Source organism: Balaenoptera physalus (assembly GCF_965194825.1).
Source record: "Balaenoptera physalus genome assembly, chromosome: 15".
Taxonomy (NCBI): domain Eukaryota; kingdom Metazoa; phylum Chordata; class Mammalia; order Artiodactyla; family Balaenopteridae; genus Balaenoptera; species Balaenoptera physalus.
Window position 1 is genome coordinate 87,037,335 of NC_138894.1, and position 22,395 is coordinate 87,059,729.

At 41.4% G+C, this 22,395-nt stretch overlaps 1 protein-coding gene across 2 annotated transcripts in view; it reads left to right on the forward strand.

Annotated features, from left to right (window-relative positions):
* NBAS (NBAS subunit of NRZ tethering complex) overlaps window positions 1-22,395 on the forward strand; it is a 333,954-nt gene that overhangs the window by 244,772 nt on the left and 66,787 nt on the right. For both annotated transcript variants that reach the window (XM_082426421.1, XM_082426422.1), the window contains one exon: window positions 21,774-21,992. In XM_082426421.1, coding sequence (XP_082282547.1) covers window positions 21,774-21,992 — 219 coding nt within the window. The remainder of the gene's footprint in view (window positions 1-21,773; window positions 21,993-22,395) is intronic.

The following is a 22,395-nucleotide window of genomic DNA, read 5'->3' on the forward strand; positions in this document are numbered from 1 at the left end:
TATGAATGAGATATTTTAACATTCTTGTTTTTGCATACTCTTTGCCATCTGTTGTGTACTCAGTACCTGTCAACATAGACTAGCCACATTTCAAATGCTTAATAGCCACATGAATGTATTGGACAGATAATGCTTCTCTGGAACCAAAGTCCGCGGTTTACCCTTTTGTCTCACAAACGTTTACCACTGAAAGGACAAGAGCAGAAGAAAAGTGTACTCTCCTCACAGGCAGATCTCAAAAAGAAAGGGAAGGGACTAGCCACCCATCATCAGTTTCTTCCCCCATGTCATCAGCTGTCACTCCTCCTCCCCCAGGAGTGCAAGGTGAAGAGAGGAGTAGGACTTACCTCCTCGGGACCCATCGGGGGGACTTCCTGCTTTACGGGCCCAGGTAGGAGCTGCAGAGGAGGAGAAAATGGTTCCTGCCACACATACTAAATGAATGTCAGGCTAAAAATAAATTAAAGACCTTAGGAGTTACCTGTCATCTGCGGAAGTCACGGTACGTGCCATGTAATAATAGTAGTAATAGCTCCCATTTATCGTTCACTGATTATGTACTGGGCACTGGTTCTCCACTTGACCTTATCTCCAGTAATCATCACAGTAGCCCTGCAATGTAGGTATTACATCTCAGTTTGAAATGAGCAAACTGAAGGTTAGAGGTTAAGTAATTTGTTCAAGGTCAGAAGCAAGTTAGTAGCTGAGTCAGAATTCCAATCCTAGTCTTATCTGTTTAGTGTTGGAGGTCTTCAGCAAATGATAATCCTTCTTCCTTAGACAGGCGCCCACTATTTTCTGAGGCAACTTGTTCATTTATTGGATATGTTTATGTTTTTCTCTTATTGGGGTCCACGTCTGCCCCTTTGATCTGTCCTCCTTTCTGTAACAACAAGAAATAGAACCACTTCCTTCCTTGCTCTTTGGGAAATGGAATAAAAATACCATATATCCTCCAAGACTTTCATCCCTCATTTCTTCTTTATTCCTCAAATAACCTGGATTTCATGTGTTTCAATTAAAATCACCTTCACCTTGACACAATTTATGTGTTCCTCCTTAAAAAATTTTTTTAAAAAGAAGGGAAAAAAACCACCTCCATGTATTAGTTTTCTAGTGCAGTTGTAACTAATTATCACACACCTAGAGACTTAATACAAATTTATTGTCTTAAACTTCTGTAGGTGAGAAGTCAGACAAAGGTCTCAGTGGGCTAAAATCCAGGTGCAGGGAAGCCTATATTGCTTTCTGGAGGCTCCAGGGGAGAATCCAATGGTGAGAGGCTGTCTTCCTTCTTTGGCTCATGGCCCCTTTCCTCCGTCTTCAAAGCCAACAACGTTGCATCTCTCTGATTGTCTGTCTTCACATATTTCTCTCTGACCAAAGCCAGGAAGGGTTCTCACTTTGAAGGATTCATATGATGAGAGGGGAACCTATGTGGATAATCCAGGATACTCTCCCCATCGCAGGGACTGTACCAGCAATCACATCAGTAAAGCCCCTTTGCCATGTACGGTGGCGTGTTCACAGATCCCAAGGATTAGGATGTACACATCTTTGGGGACCATAATTCTGCCTACCTATACTTTTATATATAATAAGGTTTTAGACACTTTATAAGACTTTATAATAAGGTTTTATAAAAAGACTGAAGTTTAAACCAAAATGGAAAAATGATAAAAAGTATTGAAAAATATTTAACTCAGAGCTGATGTACTGCCATTATACATACACACCCTTTTTTTAATATGTAAGTAAATGGATTTTAGTTTATTCAAGATAAGACATATTTACTTTAAAGACAAAAAAACTACATGCACCTCTATTTCTAATTACTGGTAAATGTATATCTCCACATTGATCTTTATGTATAATTATCAGAGTATACATTACAGCAATGCATGAAGATCTTTTGATCTTCATAAGTTTTTAAATTGAAAAGATATATATCAAATGCACGTTTGTCTCAGAAGACACTATTTCTAAAGCTCCTATTCCTGAGTGGAAAGTGGCATTCCCATATATTTTTTAAGACTATTTTTTTAGAGCAGTTTTAGGTTCACAACAAAATTGAGAGGAAGGTAAGGAGGTTTCCCAGTTGCCCCTCCCCTACACATGCATAATCTCCCCCATTATCAACATTCCTCACTAGAAGGTACCTTTTGTTTTGTTTTGTTTTTTTAAACAATTGATAAACCTACATTAACATCATTATCACCCAAAGTCCGCAGTTTACCTTAGGGTTCACTCTTAGTGTTGCACATTCTGTAGGTGTGGATGGATGTACAATGGCATGTATTATCTATCCATCATTATAATATCAGTATTTTCATTGCCCTAAGAATCCTCTGTGCTCTGCCTATTCATGCCCCACCCCTAACCCCTGGCAACCACTGATCTTTTTACTGTGTCCATATTTTTACCTCTTTTAGAGTGTCGTATAGTCTATTTATTTATATAGACTATAGCTCATATAGTCATAAACTACATAGCCTTTTCAGATTGGCTTCTTTCACGTAGTAATATGCATTTGCAGTTCTCCATGTCTTTTCATAGCTTGATAGTTCATTTCTTTTTAGTGCTGAATAATATTCCATTGTATATATATACCAGTTTATTTATCCATTCACTTACTGTAGGACATCTTGGCACTTCTAAGTCTTGGTAATTATGAATTAAGCTGCTGTAAACATTAATGTGCAGGTTTTTATGTGGACATAAGTTTTCAGCTCCTTTGGATGAATAATAAGGAGTTCAGTTATATGGTAAGAGTATGTTTAATTTTGTAAGAAACTTCCAAACTGTCTTCCAAAGCGGTTTTACCATTTTACATTCCCACCAGCAATGAATGAGAGTTCTTGTTGCTCCATATCCTTGTCAGCATTTAGTGATGTCAGGGTTCTGGATTTTGGCCATTCTTATAGGTGTGTAGTGGTATCTCACTGTTGTTTTAATTTGCATTTCCCTGAGGATATATGATATAGAGCATCTTCTTATATGCTTATTTGCCACCTGTATATATATATATTTTTTAATTATTTTATTTTATTTATTTATTTTTGGCTGTGTTGGGTCTTCGTTGCTGCTCACGGGCTTTCTCTAACTGAGGAAAGCAGGAGCTACTCTTCGTTGCGGTGCGCGGGCTTCTCATTGTAGTGGCTTCTCTTGTTGCGGAGCACAGGCTCTAGGCAGGTGGCCTTCAGTAGTTGCGGCTCGTGGGCTCTAGAGCACAGGCTCAGTAGTTGTGGTGCACAGGCTTAGCTGCTCCGTGGCATGTGGGATCTTCCCGGACCAGGGTTCGAACCCTTGTCCCCTGCATTGGCAGGCGGATTCTCAACCACTGTGCCACCAGGGAAGCCCTGCCATCTGTATATATTCTTTGTGAGATGTCTTTTAAGGTCTTTGGCCCATTTTTTACTTGGCTTGTTTGTTTTCTTTTTGTTCTTTGTATATTTTATATAAAAGTACTTTATTAGATGTATCTTTTGCAAATAATTTCTTTCAGTCTGTAGCTTGTCTCTCACTTCCTTGACGTTGTGTTTCGCAGAGCAAAAGTTTTTAATTTTAATGAAGTCTAGCTATCAGTTATTTTTTTATGGATTGTGCCTTTAGTGTTATATAGCCCCACTCAAGGTCATCTAGATTTTCTCCTATGTAATCCTTTAGGAATTTTTAGTTTTGTGTTTTACGTTTAAGTACATGGTCCGTTTTGAGTTAATTTTTGTAAAGGATGTAAGTCTGTGTTTAGATTGATTTTTTGGCATGTGGCTGTCCAGTTGTTCTAGCACCATTTGTTGAAAAGACTGTCTTTGCTCCATTGTATTGCCTTTGCTCCTTTGTCCAAGATCAGTCAACTGTATTTAAGTGGGGGCATACTCATGTTATCCTTTTTTTCCCCTAAATTTTGTGGTGTTTATGGTTGCTATTTTATAATCATACTAAACTTGACTACAAAGCATTACATTTACTCAGTTTTACAAGATGACTAAATGTTAACTCATAATTTTTTTTCCTAATCTCATAATAAGTATTTTGCTCATTTATCTCTGGTTTTGGTGTAGTCATCATTTGACTCCTTTGATTCTGAACTGAGTGAGTTTTATTCATTCCAAATTCATTCAGGAACTGTTTATGTGAGCACATTTTCAGTGCCATTGTCCTATGTGCTCTAAACAAATAAAAGACTGCCAAGCTCCTTGCCCTTGAGAGGCTCACAGTTGATGGGAAAAATGTATGCATGCGTATCAAATGAACTATAATTTAATATAAGAAGTACCATTAAGGATATTAATAAATGCTGTGTGTACAAAGGAAGAGATAATCAATAAATATTTATTGAATGCCCTCTATGTTCCAGGCATATATTTGTTAATAATGCTACCTAATAGTGATTATTTCAAGGTTTTTAAATGTGCAATATATACTACTCTCATCTGACCTTCAGCTAGCCTGTGTGTATTATTATAGTTGTAAGCATTATCCTTCCATTCCTGTTCTTGAGTGCCTTTGCTTTTAAAGAACCATTTTCTTTTATTTTCCAAGGTGAGAGTTTAGTTTGATAAGCATATCCTATCTTGACAAAAATGCAAAAAGCCAGGAGCTTAGGAAATAAGCAAAGAAGAGCCAATCTAAAAAGGAATTGTTTTTTTTTTAGATTCCATATATATGTGTTAGCATACGGTGTTTTTCTCTTTCTGACTTACTTCACTCTGTATGACAGAGTCTAGGTCCATCCACCTCACTACAGATAACTCAATTTCGTTTCTTTTTATGGCTGAGTAACATTCCATTGTGTATATGTGCCACATCTTCTTTATCCATTCATCTGTCGATGGACACTTAGGTTGCTTCCATGTCCTGGCTGTTGTAAACAGAGCTGCAATGAACGTTGTGGTACATGACTCTTTTTGAATTATGGTTTTCTCAGGGTGTATGCCCAGTAGTGGGATTGCTGGGTCGTATGGTAGTTCTATTTTTTAGTTTTTTAAGGAACCTCCATACTGTTCTCCAGAGTGGCTGTAAGATGTTTAAAAAAAAGGCATTTTCCAAGTGAGTTGAAAATCATACTGTTATTCAGATACTCAATAAATATGTATTGAGTTCATACTAAAAAAAAATAAAATAAATAAAAAGGAATTGTTTTTCCAGCGTGATTGTCCAAGGCACACAATAAAGGGAGCAGGTAGAACACTTGAAGGATAAGAGAATACAGGTTTTGAAATGTGATATGATGTAACAGAATTTACTCATAAACAAAATATAGACAGTCCTATGAAAAATGATCTTCTGTTACAAGACTCTAAGGAAAAGAAAGGCTCTCCTGTTAAAGGTTTTAATGGTCTTTATTTGTCCTACTTGCCCTTTTTCCATTTATTAAAAGTAAAAATCCATATGTTCCCAGAGAAGTTGGAAACAGGATCTCTCCAAGTGTGGATCATTGGCTAATATGTTCATTCATTGACCAAATATTTATTGAGTGCTGGGAAGGACAGCCCCTAAGATGGCCCTTAATGATCCCTACCTTGCAGTATTTAATCCCTTGTGTAATCCCCTCCCCTTGAGCGTGGGCTGGACTTCTTAACTTACTTTTAACCAGCAGAATACATACAGTAAACGTGATGGGACACCGTTTACAGAATTAAGTTATAAAAGGACTGTGGCTTCTCTCTTGGATGCTCTCTCTTCTTCTTGGATCATTCCCTCTTGGGGAATCCAGGTGCCCTGTTGTGAAGAGCCCCACGTGGCAGGAGACCAAGGACGCTAATAACCATGTGAGTAAACATTGCCGTGCATCTCTTCCTGCCACCCAACCAAGTCATCAGATGAAACCACCAGCTGAAACCACCAGATGAAACAACCAGATGAAATCCTGGCCAGTGGTTCGATTATAACCTCGTGAGAGATTTTAATCCAGAGACACCTCGCCAAGCCACACCAGATTCATGATTCATAGGAACTGAGAGATAATCAATGTTTTAAGCTTCTGAATTTGGATAATTTGTTATACAAGAATGGAAAATCAACATCAGTGCCTACTATGTATCCACAGGTGTTCTCAGTGCTGGGTATATAACACTCAACAGCACAGACAAACATCTCTGACCTTAGGGAACCTGCACCAGGGAGAGGTGGAAATGGGTCAGTAAACAAAATGATTAAGTTCAGACATGTGAAATGGTAGTAAGTTCAAGAGAAAAATAAACCTGGAAGGATTCAGAAGTGCAAGACAGCAGGACTGCTGCAATTCAAAATAAGATGGTTGAAGAAGACCTCATTGAGAAAGTAATATTTGAGCAAAGAGCTTAAGGAAGTAAGGCAGCAGCAAGCTGTTGCTTATTGAAGGGAAGATGGACTAGGAAGTGGAAAGGCCTGATAGGGAGCATGTGGGGCTTGTTTGAGGAACGGCGAGGAGGCCAGGTGACTGCAGTGGAATGGGAGACAGAGCAGTGGGAGGGGATGCTAGGACCTGGGCAGCTTGGACAGGGTCTCCTATGAATGAGACCCATTGGAGAATTGTGATCGGACCTGGCATTGACACAGGGTCACTCTGCTGCTGTATTGAAAGTATTATAGGAGGTAATGGTAGAAGTAAGGAGACAGAGCTTAGGAGGCAGCTGCAGTTCTCTAAGTCAAAGATGAGGGTGGTAGCAGTGACAGTGGTGAGAAGTGGTCAAATTCTGGATTTATTCGGAAGATAGAGCCAAAGGGATTTGCTGATGGATTTGATGTGGAATGTGGGAAAATGTTAATAATTCAGGATGGTGTCAAGATTGTTGGTCTGAATAACTGGAAAGGTGGATTTGCCATTTACTAAGATTGGGAAGGAGCAGCTTTTGGGGTCAGATCAGGAGTTTTTGCTGTTTCTTGACTTTTAAAATTGATGTGACTTTCTGTAAGAGTACACCGTTGGAAGAAGATGGGTGATGGGTACATGGGACCTCTCTGTACTATTTAGCAATGTCTCATAACTATTTCAAAATAAAGAGAGTTTTTTTTTGTTTTGTTTGTTTTTTTAAAGAGTGATATGGCTTTTAAACACCCAAGTCCAGCTGTTGACAGGCAGTTGTATATATGACTCTGAAGTTCAGCAGAAAAGCCTGGGCTGCAGAAATACATCTGGGGATTGTCAGTGTAGAAAAGAGTCAAAACCAGGTGGCTGGATGAGATTCCCAAGGGAGCGAGTTAGGTAGAAGAGAGGAGAATAGAGGATGAAGGCCCAGGGCTCTCCAGTATTAAGGGTCAAGGATGATGAGGAACCAACAAAGACTGACAAGAAGAGTTTTAAGATTTAAAAAATATAACAATATTTTTATTCATTAATGGAAAAAACATAGGAAGACAAGGGGAGAATTTCTGAGCTAAGTGGTGGCAGTGGATGGGACCTAGAGCCCAGGCGGAACAGTTGGCCTTTGGCAGGATCCCTGTCACTTTCCCGTGACGGCGGGAGGGAGGCAGAGCTGCTGATGGGCACAGCTGCAGGGAGATGGATAGATACGGGGGAGGGAGATGGTAGACATTCTTTTCTGGCTGCTTCTATTTTCTCAGTCAACGAGGAGGCAAAGAAATGAGCTGAGTGTAAGTGTAAAGGAGGGAGTGTTGGAGATTTGAGAGAGGAGAAGGGACAGAGCAACCACTTAGGAGAATGGGAAAAGAGACAGGGAATTGTGGTAAGATTGCTGGGCCCTTAAGGGCGTCATACTGAGCTCCTCATCCAGTTTTCAACGTAGCTCTACTTAGGAACTCTCAGCGTTAACAAGTCTGCTGTTCTTGGAATCTTCATGCGTTGGACAAACCTACCTCCCCTCCAGTGCCTGGGCTTTTCCTGTACTTTATCCCATCAAGTCATCCTTTTGCCAGGTGCCTGTTTTTAATCCTTAATCAGATTTATATATCATAAAATATAGATTAAAATGTTTCCTTTTCAATTCAGCAGTTTCTTTATTATGAGGTACACATATTAGGATTCCTTACCTAAATGATTTAATAACAGCATAGTAATTTGAACCATGCTTGAGTCATAGTAAAGGTTACAATAAATATTTGCTACTATTGTTAATACTGTTGTTGCTACTGCTTTTGCTTTTATTGAGCGCTAGGCTAGTCCTGCGGTGAGAGCCCAAAGGACATTTGAGATATGGTCCCTGCTTCCAGTGGGCTTACAGTCTAGGAGTACAAGGCAGACATATTCATATAAACAGAGCAAGGCATACAAGGAAGCATGAAAGTAGACACTGAATTTGAGTGTGATAATTTCCCCACACATTAGGGCATTTGACATTGACAGATATCCCATGGGGGTGGTTATGCAGCAAGTATTATCATCTCTAGCCTGAAAGTGAGATTCCTAAAGGACGACTGTCCAAAGTTTAATAAACAGTCTGTGTCCAATCCCCTTTTCACATCCAGGTCTCCTGATTGCAAATTCGATGTTGATTGCATGACACTATTCTGTTTTAGGAGTTGAAAAGAGAAGAAGGGCAGCAGACATAAGTAAAATCCAGGACATAATTAAGTATTTTGCATGTTCATAAAACGTCTGTCTTACCTTTGATAAGTTGGAAAGTTTGTTTGACCCGGATGGACCATGCATTATTCCCAGAGACCATCAGTGGAGTTTGCGTGTGATGTGGAAAGTGAGCAAGCCAGTGACTGCTGGGAACGGCAGCACGGGTTGGAGAAGGGGGTTAAGGAGAGGAAGGGAAGTAGCATCTGAGTGTTAGTATGTGCCAGGTGCTGTACAGGCGTCATCTCGTAAACTCTGTGTAACAACCATGTGTGGTGGGCGATGCCACCCTTTTTTGTGGAAAGCTTAGGCTCAGGGCAGTTTAGGGACTTACCCTAGACTGCTAGCATATCTATAAGTGGTGGAGCCAGGATTTGAACCTCATTCTGTCATATTCTGAAACCTTGTTGTAAGCATGTGGTTTATACAAAAGCTGTAGCTCTATTTTACAGAATCATTTTAGACTTCGCTCATTCGCTATGCTTTAAATAATCGGACTTAAACTGTTAACGTTACATATATAGAGGCTAGCAGGGCAGCTCGAGGACCGTCATTAGAAAGACAGAACTGAGGTGGTTCTGGGAGGGCAGCAACCTGCAAATGGCTCCACAGGTAAAGCATTTGAAAGGATAAGCTGGCATGACCTGGGGATCAGCTTCAGCTTCCCAGTACCCCGTAGATCTTACCTGTAAACGCATGCATGGCGCAGAGTGGAACTGTGCATCGTGCCTGGGGTTAGCAGTGGGTGCGAGCTCAGAGGCTGACGTCTTTCTAGGGCAGACGGACCTGTGTGCTTCGTGCTTCACAACTATGGACGGTTTGGTTCTTCGGGCCATAAGGAACCCCCATACTCTGGTTACTGCAGCTACTGGGTCATTACAGTAAGAGTAACAAGGTGGCAACACTGAGACTATGAGTGAAAGGAAACCATCTCAGTGAGCAGGGCTCCCCAGACACCTGACGGGTGATGACACAAAGGCGTGAACCTGCTCACCCACGCACACACACACGCACACACTCACGCACACACATGCACACTCACGCACACACACACGTGCTCACATTAGAATTTCCCACGAGGGGAACCCTTCTGGTTGCGTATCATGAGCCACTGTAGAGCAGCCCCGTCTGACGGCCACCCCCAAGGTCATTGTCCAGCCTCCCTGCGGCTGCCTTCAGCTGCAGGGCTAGCCCCTGGACCTATCAGCTGTGGTCAGACTCGGGAGAGGTTTGTTGCCAAGCAGATAACCTATTTTTAACAGGCCCCTTCTGACCGCTTCCTCAAAGAGGGATTGTGGGGATGGCGTGCATTCTGAATCTTGTGACCCGTAGAAGAAGCCTAAGAACTAGCCCTTAGATGTCTGCCAGCATCACCCTGTAACAGTAAGGGGAACTAATGTTTCCTTCCGAAAGTCTGTCACAGTCATCTAGGCTGCACCTAAATACGGGTGTCGATTAGCCATCTCACTCTTCACATCCAGCCTTCCAACAAGATACTATAAGAAGAGGAAGACGATATTTATTGTAATATTACTGTGAATTGTCCTGCAGCTCTGTGAAGTAAATACTTTTACCACCATTTTAACAGACAAGAAAGTTAAGGCTCAAGGAAGTTAAATAACCGCTCCAGTGTCTTACGAGCTGCAAGTAACCAAGTCAGGATTCATATGCAGGCCTGCCCCCCAGATCTTGCTTTCCACTGCCTCCCTCGCCTGAGGAATTTGGCTGCAAAAGCCCATCTGGGGTGATCGTGATTATTGGCTTGGCTGGCAAGCTGAAACCTCATTCTCTGTTTGTGCTTGGAAGATTATTTCAACTTGACTGAGGTAACAATTTAGTGAGAGAAATTGAAAGTTGGCCAAAGGACCGTGTTCTCAGTCCAATCGTAAGTGATAAAGCCTCTGCTCTGAGGAGGAGTCCGGTGGGCGCTGAACTGCCGTGTGTTTCTGCCGCCCTTGCGGGTCTCTCCGTGAATAATGCGCAAGAAGGAATACACAGCTCCTTCCTGGGAAGCTTGTGGGCTCTAAATTCACAGGGGGTGGACGTCTTGGGGAAGACAGAGGAATAAATCAACAATCTCAGAATAACGTGCAGCAAATACCAAAGCGTATTTTAACATTAAAAAAAAAAAGCAGAGAGGGACAAGGAGTCTGAAAATCACCTCCCTACTGAAATGCTCTTCTCCCTCCGGCTGCCTTCATAGTCGAGTTGTTTGTTGTTTAACCGTATATCTTCAGTGATGTGGGCTCCCTCTACTCCTCCGTTCTTTGTTCATCCTAGGAGCCCTCCTCTCATTTAAGTACATTTTAAACTTATAAGCAGATTTATTTTCTAATTGCCATCTTATGAATACTTTCTCTAGCCTGTGCGGCAAAGGGATTTATAATGAAAACCCATGCCCTCTCCTCTCAGCTGGTGCCAAACGCTTTTTAAGTCTTGGTGCCCAAAGGAAGATCCCTGTCTAATTGCAGCCATCTCAGGATGCTGGTTGTTTTTGCCTGCCTGACAGTCAGGGGGAACGCTTCATAGATGGAGATGGTAAACAAATAAATTAGTGAAAGATTCATAATCGATGTGATAGATGGCTTGTAATGTGGTAGCATTAAGGTAGAAATGGTCAATAGTTGAGTTGATGGGACCAGCCAGGAAAGGCCCCGTAGTAGAAGAGGTATTAGAGCCGAGTCTTAACAAATGAGGATGTTTGTCATGAGTACCACAGAGGGAAAGATTAGTAGAGGAGGAGCATTCCAGATAGATTTGGCAGTTTTAGTAAAGGCATGGAATAATCTAGTACCTTCAGTTGACTACAAGACAGGTGATATAAATAGAAGTGTCTTGATGAGGCTAGAGAGATAAGGAAGGGCCTGGTGATGAATGAAAACTCTTATATACCTGACTAAAGGTTTTAGACTATCCTGAGGATGGATCAATTAGACATAAATTTTTTTAAAAATTATTATTTATTTATTTATTTATTTATTTTGGCTATGTTGGGTCTTCGTTTCTGTGCGAGGGCTTTCTCTAGTTGTGGCAAGCAGGGGCCACTCTTCATCGCGGTGCGCCGGCCTCTCACTATCGTGGCCTCTCTTGTTGCGGAGCACAGGCTCCAGACACACAGGCTCAGTAGTTGTGGCTCACGGGCCTAGTCGCTCCGCGGCATGTGGGATCTTCCCAGACCAGGGCTCGAACCCATGTCCCCTGCATCGGCAGGCAGATTCTCAACCACTGCGCCACCAGGGAAGCCCCAATTAGACATAAATTTTAAGCTGGGTAGTGACATTGTCAGATTCTTACTTTAGAAAGATCACCTTGGTGATGACGGGAGGAAGGAACTGAAGACACACCAGCTTGGACACAGGGAAGCTCCAGTGTGCAGGCCATTGCAGTATTTTGTGGGAGAGATGATGATGGAGCAAAGAGGCATTGATACCAAACTCACTCGATTTGTGATCATTACTGTAGTGCAGGCATGTGTGCTATATCTCTGTTTTAATAATGCATTTCTATATACATCCTTTGAGGATACTATTTAACCTTTTGGTCACTGAATCACCTAGCAAAGTTCCTTAAGCATAGTATAACCAGTTTTTTGTCCCGCGTACATCATCTGATGAGGGATTTTTCATGCCACCCATATGTGTAGAAGACTATGAGGGATTGATGCCACTTATCAAATGATAAAATTTCCATGAGGAGAACAGAGTAAAACAGTTTTAAATTAACATCGACCCAGGACAATCTGGGAAATTCCCTACATTAATATTGTGGCCTCTCAACATATTGAATTAAACCTTGATAGATCTTAAGACACATTGTGAAGTTCTTTGAATGGTAGCAGGGTGATGAATAAAGAGACAGGTTTATAGATAGACCTTCCTGAGCTCCCATCAGGCTTGACCTTGGAGAAATTACTCTTACCTTCTGAGTTTTCTCCTCTATATAATGGGGAACAATAATTACTACTATATAGATATAGATTAATTTTAGAACGTTTTTAGACACAAATGAAAACCCAATTAAATTGGTTTAACTGAGCAGAAACTTCTCTGGCTCATGTAACTCAAAGGCCCAGAGGTGGGCCTGACTTCAGGGTTGGCTGATTCAGCAGTGGGTGGTCATCAGGGAGCCAACTTCTTTCCGTCTCTTTTCTCTGCTGTCTGTGGTATTAGCGCCACCCTCCAGGCTCTGTGCGTCAGTGCACTGATTTGCGGAAACGGGCTACATTGCTTCCTAGTCTACATCCACCAGATAGGGTGAGAGAACTTCGTGAAGGCACCAAACGGGAAGTCAGAGCTTTTTACTGGTTCGATCACCCCTGAACCGATTCCTGGGGCTCTTGGTATGTCAGGTACTGATTACCTTCAACGCACTGTACCTGAACTAACCACTGTGGAGAGAGGCATGAGATCACCATGAATGGTCTAACTCCATCAGGACTAACCCTGAGCAGCCCTGAGTCAGTCCTACACCCACTGCATGGTCAGCTCCTATTAGACAAGGTATTGAGTGGGCGTAAGGGAGACCAGCACAATATCTGGAACATGTACCTTGAATAACTCTTGTGAGGATTAAATAAAAAAGAAAGTATAAAGATCTTGGTGTCAGTAGGTACTCAGTACTGGTCAGTTCCCCTTCTGTTTTTCTTCATCCCTCTTTCTGTTTTACTCTTTCCTAGAAGGTAAAACGACATTTGAATTCCTTTCAGCCCAATTTCAAACATCTAGCAGTAGTTCAGGTTGATTTTTAATGATACTAAATAGTCGTGAGTGTTGGAATAAGATCTGAATTTTCATATTTACACTTGGCTTTGCTATAAATTCAGTAGATCTACTTAAAATGCTCTTAATAATAACAATTTGTGTTGTGTATCCCATGCATACATATGATAGGAAAAGGTTTTTAAACGGAAAATGTGAATGAATGCTTTCCTAGCCACAGTGGATAGTAGCCTTCATTACTGATTGCAGGAACATTCCATCTGATTTCTAACATTCTTCATGGCCCTCTCTGTTAAGATAAAGGTGACCTTCAAGCTGTTGAAAAACTTGGGGATGTGTTACCTTATGTGACTGCTGAAAGTGAATAGTGAAAAAGATAGGACCATTTACACTTTGCTGAAGAATAATAATATTACTGTAATTATTGTACAAGGCAAAAGGTAAAGTGGCCTCTGTGTCTGGCATCATTCATTTTTATTATATAAGCAATTGATAGGTAAAGCAGAGGAGCAAAACTGTAAGGTTGATTTTGTTGTTAAGTATATAATTCAGTGTGACAAAACCTGCATTCTTACTTTTGTGCTTGAATATCTCGTTAACTATATTAAAGCAAAACTTTTAAAACTTGTCAATTTCATTTCCTGTTGGATAACGTTTAAGGAACTATTTCGTAATATTCTGTATTTACAATTTTAAAACAGGACTTTAAATGTTAGACTGAGCACTGAGAGTATAAAAGTGAATAAGATATGGGTCCTGCTCTGATGGATCTCATAATCTAGGAAGGAAAGTAGACATAGAAATAAAGCATATGTATAACATTCAGCGTCAGCAGAGAGAGAGATTAACATTATGTTGTCAGTAAAACATGAAGGGATTTCTTTTTTATTGAAGTCAATTAAATCTAACTTAGATAATTTGATACCTTGTTGGTAGCCTTGAACCTTGCTGACCCCTGCAAGTCATCCCGTCGTCACTGGAGCAGATTTGCAGGTGCTTTACAAACTATGAGTTACAGCCCATTAGTGGATCCTGTAATTAGAGTGTTGTGATCAGCATTAAAACCAAACAAACTGGAAAGAACACTAGACGGTAGATTAATATCAGATACCAGATTGTACCTCACCACAGTCGGGGTTATATTGTTTGACGAAACTTTGGTTGGCTTTTAATATATGCATACATTTCAATGCATATATATTGTGATACTGAGTTTTGATATACAATGTGTTTCTTACTATGGGTCTTGGGCAGAAATGTTTGGGAGCTGCTCGGTCAACTGACAGGCGTCCGGCTGCACGTGTGTAACTTGGGCAGCCAGCACAGGACAACGTGTATTTTTTGGTTCTTCTTTGTTTATCATTTAAATCCCAAACTTCCTTCTTCTTTTTTTTTTTAATTTAATTTTTTTTTTATATTAGGGTATAGGTGATTTACAATGTTGTGTTAGCTTCAGGTGTACAGCAATGTAATTCAGTTATACATGTACGTGTATCCATTCTTTTTCAGATTCTTTTCCCATACAGGTTATTACAGAGTACTGAGTAGAGTTCCCTGTGCTATACAGTAGGTCCTTGTTGATTATCTATTTTATATAGAGTAGTGTGTATATGTCAATCCCAACCTCCTAATTTATCCCTTCCCCCCACCTTTCCCCTGTGGTAACCATAAGTTTGTTTTCAAAGTCTGTGAGTCTGTTTCTGTTTTGTAAGTAAGTTCATTTGTATCATCTTTTTAGACTCCACATACAAGCGATATCATATGATATCTGTCTTTCTATGTCTGACTTACTTCCCTTAGTATGATCATCTCTAGGCACGTCCATGTAAAAACTGCCTTCTCCTTTCATCCTTCCCCCAGCCTGTCTAGACACTCGCAGTGACCTTCTAACCTAACTGCCCCTCAGCCTCCGGTCCTGGGAGCTATCTCCAGCCACAGCCCGCATTCACCACCAGCCACCTGGAATTAACCAGGAGGAACCTGTGCAAAATGCAGGTTTCCTTCCACCAACGCCAGTGCCTTCCCCAGCCTCACAGAGAGTCAGTGAGTATAAGGAGGGCTCAGGAATCTGCTTTTTTAAAGTAGCACTCAGTTGAATTCAATATAGGTGGTCTAAAAATCACACTTCAGGGAAACAGTGCTCCAAAGCAGTGGACTTCACTTTTTACTCATGGACCTCAGAGAATTTAAAATAACCTGGTTGTCCTCTCACACACTTGATGGCTTAGTCTGTTCTAGCTCTGTAACAAAATGCCACAGACTGGGTAGCTTATAAACAACAGAAATTTATTGCTTTCAGTTCTGGAGGCTGTAAGTCCAAGATAAAGGTACCAGCGTGGTCGAGTTCTGGTGAGAGCCCTTTTTTGTAGGCACCTTCTCACTGTGTCCTCGCATGGCAGAAGGGGATAGGGATCTTTCTGGAGCCTCTTGTACAAGGCACTAATTTCATTGATAAGGGCTCCACCCTCGTGACTTACGCACCTCCCACAGTCCCCACCATGCATACCATCACTTCTGGGGTTACGATTTCAATGTATGAATTTTGAGGGATACAAACATGGGGGTTCAAGTCCCAATCTGGGTTTTAGCTGGGTTCAAGTCCCAGCCCGTAAGTTTAAGTCCCAATCTGAGTTGTGAGGTTTCAATAGGGCTCTAAGATTATTTTTTAAAAATTACTCCATATTGAGTTATTGTTTCAATTATTGCAGTATATATTAGAACAACATAGATATGTTAACTTTTGATAAATAAGCATTAATTACGAAAAAATTGTATTTAAAATGTACCTCTTAATGAGATGGGTAGGGCTTTAAACGTTTCTAATTAGTTTATGTGCCCGTGGCTGACTCTTACTATTGCTAGATTGATGTTGCATTCAACATCAGTTCTTTCCATTTTACATTTTTATAGGTATGAATATTTTGAAACTTTGTTCACAGTGGATGGGCAAGGAGCTTTGTCATAGCAGTGCCACTCGATTCTTTGAATGCCCTCAAGGTTATCAGCCAAAAATTACATAGCAATCTATTGTTAAAAATTATTTGTAATGATTTATCAACTGACAACTCAATTAGATCCTTCATAAATTTTTTTGAAAGCAAAGAATTGAAAACCTTCTGACATGCAAAAAGAAAGGTGTTATCCAGATGTTGGAGTTCTGTCACACACCAGGACTTGAATTGTCCCTTCGTTTGGTGTTCTGGAGCTTTTTAGACTCCAGGACAGTGTATCAGAGTCTGATTCAAGAAGGATGCAGGGCATGTCTCTCTTGTGTAAGTAGAGGAAGGCCTGTGGTAAAAGAGAATAGGCCTGACGACCTCCAGCACGTTCTCAAGGCCAGTCTTAGGAAACAGTATTTAGAGAAGGTAAAAGTTTAGGAACTGATTCCCTTAAAATTATCTGAACCTGTGTACCCTTCAAAAAGGCTTTGTGTCTGGGGCACACATACCCCGGTTTGAAGACCACTGGCCTGAAGGAAAATGTAAGTTTCCCAACATGGTGCCTGTGGTGACCCTAGCCCTCCTTTGTGTCCTTTCTCTGCAGGACAGTCTCTTGCCTGAACACACACAGACTTTCCACTTACACCAAGGGCTCTTCCTTACCCCTAGAACTGTGATTTTCCATGGGAGTGAGATTGAAGGAAGAAGAGTGTCTAACTTTTCTTGGCAGTGGGACTGAGGGCGTGCTATGAGGGGATCAAATTCCCGGCATCTTTTGATCTTTTTCAGAAGGGATGCTTCCTCTTTTCCCAAATATACTGTTAGCTGATGCCCCGCCTCCACTGTTCCACCCCCATGAGACTTCTCGAGGTGGTGAGCCACTGCTTTTGGTGGGAGTATGTTCTATCCCTCAGGTGTTTTGGAGTACAATAGAAGGTTGAGAGTCACAGTCATAGAACATTCCCTTTTTAAAGTCCCCATGCTGCACTCTCTACTGAAATTCACCTCACCCGCTTCTTCCACAGAATCCTTGCTCATCCTTCAAGTCCTGGTTTAGGTGCCACCTCCTCTTTAAAGACTTCCTTCCTTGCCTTCCTAAGACAGATGCTTTTTCTTGCATCCACGTAGTTAGTTTATACTTCTGTCACATTTTATAAATGCTTACTTTTGTGTTTGGTTTTTCCATTAGGAGGTATGTTCTTCAAAGGTAGAGATTGTGTTTTAATTTCCCTTTGTATCCCCTGTGCCCAGACCAGGCCTAGCATATGGTAAGTGTTGGAGTGTTTGTGCTTGAAGAGGAGGAGGGAGAGATGAAAGAAAAGTAGGGTAAGGTTTTAAGTAGAACCCAAAAAGAAAGGTATCTATCTGTCCTTTATTAGTCCAAGAAATTTTTTTCAATCTCTCAAATTAACTGTGATGTTAAAAAAAATGTAAAATAATTTTGCTCTTGATTTTCCCGTTATTTTACATAGCTGCTATTAGCAGTGTGAACAGTAGGTAAACCCTGATTTGTCCAGCTGACTCTGTAGGTAGCATCTGGCTTTCCTGAAGTCACTTGCCATTTCCTAAATATCAGCCCTATCTTCAAAGTCACACTATATTCATTTTTAAAAGAAAGAATAGTATCTGCTTTGCGAGATTTATCTGCCTTAAAGTACCTGCACGCCAGGAAAGTTGTCTTGGTGAATTTTGAATCAAGCCATTCCTGACAACGACAGCACTGATCGTGTCACTCGTCTGCATAAGCTCCTTCCTTTCGTGGCTTCCCAGGCATGAGGGTGACAGAGAGCAGTCCTGTCGCCCGGCACACAGGCCCTTCGTGTTGGGCCACCGCTTCTCCCTGCCTCAGGCTCTGGCGGGCCTTTACTTGCGGGCTGCGTCCCGGCCATGCTGATTTACCCGCGGCGTCCCCACTTGCCCCTGTAACCTGGGGACCTCTTGAAGTTCTTCTTCTCCTGTCTTCGTGCCTGCTCGCTCCTGATGACTCTCCTTAGAGGTGGCCTCCCTCAGCAAACCTGCCTTCCGTCCCGTCGCTCCCTTCCAGCCGGGACGCAGCGCCCCTGGGAGGCTCTCTGCGGCAGGTCGCGTTTACCCTCCCGCACCTGGATGAGTAAGGAGCCTGCTTCCGTACAATGCCTTTTATCTCTCTGTCTTTCCAACCAGAGTTTAACATCCCTAGGGGCCGGGAGCTGATCTGACTTTGCCTGTGTCGCCAGCGCCCAGCCCGAGGCGGATGTAGAGCGCCTTCACTGGGTGGATGTCAGTGAATAAACTCAGAGGCATCGCCGTTTCACGTCCTTGTGCCTCTTCCTGCGTGTCTTCCGGTCACTGCCAACTGGCGTTGTCCCGAGAGCGAGCGCACATCTGGCCCTGAGGTTCTCGCGTCAAGTTCTCTAAAATGTTGCAATTTTAGTCCCGTAGGGCCATCTTACCGGGACAGGACACTGCGGTCCCTGGTAAATTGGAGCCTTTTGGTGCATTCTGGACCACAGGTTTCTAGGGACATGTTGAGAACATGTTATTTCATTGCATTTTTTTTTTTTTTAGCATCTTTATTGGAGTATAATTGCTTTACCATGTTGTGTTAGTTTCTGCTTTATAACAAAGTGACTAAGCTATAAGTATACATATATCCCCATATCTCTTCCCTCTTGCATCTCCCTCCCTCCCACCGTCCCTATCCCACCCCTCTAGGTGGGCACAAAGCACAGAGCTGATCTCCCTGTGCTATGTGGCTGCTTCCCACTAGCTATCTATTTTACATTTGGTAGTGTATATATGTCCATGCCACTTCTCCCCTGTATGTTGAGCAGAGTTGTTTAGTAATTTAGTAGCTATTTTCTGTTTGTCTACAATGTGCTAGACATTATATTAGGTGCTAGGGATACAGAGATTTAAAAAGCACAGTTTCTACCCTGAAGGATCACATTGTTTAGTCAGGGAAATGTACAAGTAACCAGCCGATTTTAACAGTGTAATGCTTTCTTTGATACAGGTAAGCTTTAAAAGGAACACGTAGCAGGAGATGATGTTAGGGACGGCATCTCAAAGGAGTGAACCCTGAGCTGACTCTGGAAGGACAGACAAAGGCAGGCTTGAGAAGGGATGACAGTTTTTTCTCAGATACCTTAAGACTGGTTTTTATATCTTCTTAAAGGATTGTAAGAACTAGCCAGACAACCAACCAACCAAGAGAATGTGTAACAGAGACTGTATGTGCCCTGCAAAGCCTACCATTTTTCTATCTGGCCCTTTCCACCCCTGCTCTGTCTAAAGTGCTCACTAGTGGTTATACACATGTCATAAGCTTTCCTGCTTCTGCAACTCTGCTTTTGCTGTTCTGTCTTTTTGAAATGTTGTCATTCATCCGTTCATTCCTTTATACATTCAACAAATTTGTTATGTATGAGCCACCATTCTGAGTTCTGGGAAGACAGCAGTGACAGTCAGACCGTAAGCAAATAGAAACACAGCATGCCAGTTGTGAAGAAAAAGTAACGCAGGGTAAGGAGAAAGAGGCCAAGTGAGGACGGAGGATGTGGCAGCTCTTACTCAGTGGTCAGGGAAGCCTCGGATAAGGCGATGTTTGTGCCGAGTCCTGAGGGAAGCACAGGAATGAGCCCTGAGGATACCTGGGAGAAGAACATTTCAGGCAGAGGGACCAACAAGTGCAAAGGCTCTGCGGGCCTGCAGGGAGGTGAGTGTCTTAGGAGTGGGCTGAGAGTGGGAGGGAGGCGGGATACAGGCTTAGAGAGGTGGGGTGAGGTGAAGGGCAAATCGTATAGGGCCTAGTAGGGCCTTGAAGCCTTGATTTTATTCATGCTCTGTCAGAGCCTGTGACGAGGCAGACGTGACCGAGTGGCACCTGTGTGACGCGCAGTGAAGGGGAGCCCTGGCTTGGTAACCACGGGATCTGAATTGCGACTTTTACTCTCCTCACTCTCATAATGAACCCAAACATACCACCCAGCCTCCCTGGGGCTCGGTCTTTCCATCCACATAATGGGGGCGTAGGGAGGTCTGTTGAACTAAACACAAGTTCTAGTATCTTGTATTTCTCAGTCACAGAAAGGAGTTCGCAGTTTATTTAGGGGAAGAGACCAGTAATGGAACTAATACTTGCCAGTCAGTGGTAGCTTCTGATTTTGTTTCATGTCATGGGTGCTGGAGGCAGCCATCAGGTAAGGAGTGGGGGCCACAGAACTTGTTTGGAAGCTGCGTTTGCGAAGCAAATACTTAGTTACAATTCAGTGAAAGCAGTACTTTCCTAAAGATCCTTTTACCAATATGTATATGGGATTAAGAAAATGCCATCTCTTATAAAACATTAATCTTGCGTGGAATGACTTGGAGGGAGCTGATGGGAAATGGAGGGTGGGGGAGGTTTGTTGATTGGTGTGGTCACTGGTGCCGTGTATTGACGCCTGCGCCTACTTTTCAGAATACCCAGAGACGGACCATGACAGATTTTAAGAAGTAATAGGAAAGATAACGTTTTGTCCTAGGACTCTTTATCTGTTCTTGTTGTTGTTGTTGTTGTTTTTAAATCAACACAAAGTCCTTTTAAGGCTCTAGTACAAGTGTGCTTGAGTAGTTGACAAGAGACTGAATTCCAGGGTCCAGAGCAGCACAAATCAGCAGGGCCTAAAAAGAACCCAGAATGGCTCAGAGGTATGTGGTGCCTCCATCAAAATGGGTTAAGTTTAAACTTAATTTTGCATTCTTGAGGCCCAGTGAACTTAACATATCAAATATTAGAAAAATATAACCCTTGCATACCTATCAGAGTGGCCGTCACATATCAGAATTCAGTAAGCAGTTGGTGAGTAAATGAGCGAATACAACATTATTATAGAAAATTTGGAAAGTTGAGAAGAACAGAATTGCTCATGATCCCAACACTTTGACATAGTGGTCACCAATAGTGTGTGTGTGTGTGTGTGTGTGTGTGTGTGTGTGTGTGTGTATTCAGCCACATGCACAGGTATAGTTCATATTTTAATGTAAGCATGGTATAAATAGTTTTATGATTTCTGATTCCTAAAATTGAACATTTTATGATAACCATTTTCCAAACGGCTATACTGTTTTTATAATTCTAATTTTAATGGCTGCATAATATTCTATCTAGTAATTTATCATAAGCTAGTTACATATCTCATATTATCAGACAATTAGATTGCTTTTGAAGTTTTATTTTTATGTTCTTATTCCAGTTAAAATCTTCATTCCTATACTGTTTTCTTCTTTTGAATTATTTCCTTATAATAAATGATCAGAACTGGTTGTAGAATTGACTCCTCATTTTTTCACTGTAACCAGTAATCTATTTGACTTTTAGTTTCATCATGACACCACCTGCTTTGGGGTATTAGCATTTAAAAAACTGTATTTGCTCATTTAATAGTGCAAGTGGTACCTCCCTATTTTTGTTTTCTTCATGGAAGAAAAACCAGTATAGCAAGAGTCCTATTCACTAAAGTTGTATGTATTAAAATTTTACTTTTGTTCTCTCTACCACATTAATATCTTTTAAATATGCCATGTGTAATAATGTAGGGTGATTTGTCTCACTTTTGTTCAATTCCTGTTTTTTTTGTTTGTTTGTTAAAGCTGTCTGTGGAAGCACGTAAAGAAATGACTGGAAAGGCTATTAAGACAGTCAAACATTTTATTGAGAAGCCAAGGAAAAGAAATTCAGAAGAAGACATTCAGGAGGCTAGTGATTCTAAGATGACGTATGCAGATGCCTTGAATCATCTGGAGAAGTCACTGGCTCACCTGGAAACCCTCAGCCACAGCTTCATTGTTTCTCTGAAGAATAGTGAGCAGGTAATGAAACGCAGACTTCTTCTGTGTGCTCACTCACTCAGATAATATCAGTGTATTCTTTCATTTATCCTTTAAAGCTACATTCGTAGTTTTGATAGGGTTTTCAGTCTTGCAGATTTTTTTTTCAATAACCTTTTTTTTATTGAGGTATAGTTAATTTACAATGTTGGGTTAGTTTCAGGTGTACAGCAAAGTGATTCAGTTTTATTTAGATATAAATATATATATATATACACTCACACACACACGTGTGTGTGTGTGTGTGTATCCTTTTTTCAGACTGTTTTCCATTATAGGTTATTACAGGACATTGAATATAGTTCCCTGTGCTATACAGTAGGTCCTCGTTATTTATCTGTTTTATACATAGTAGTGTGTATATGTTAATCTTAAACTCCTAATT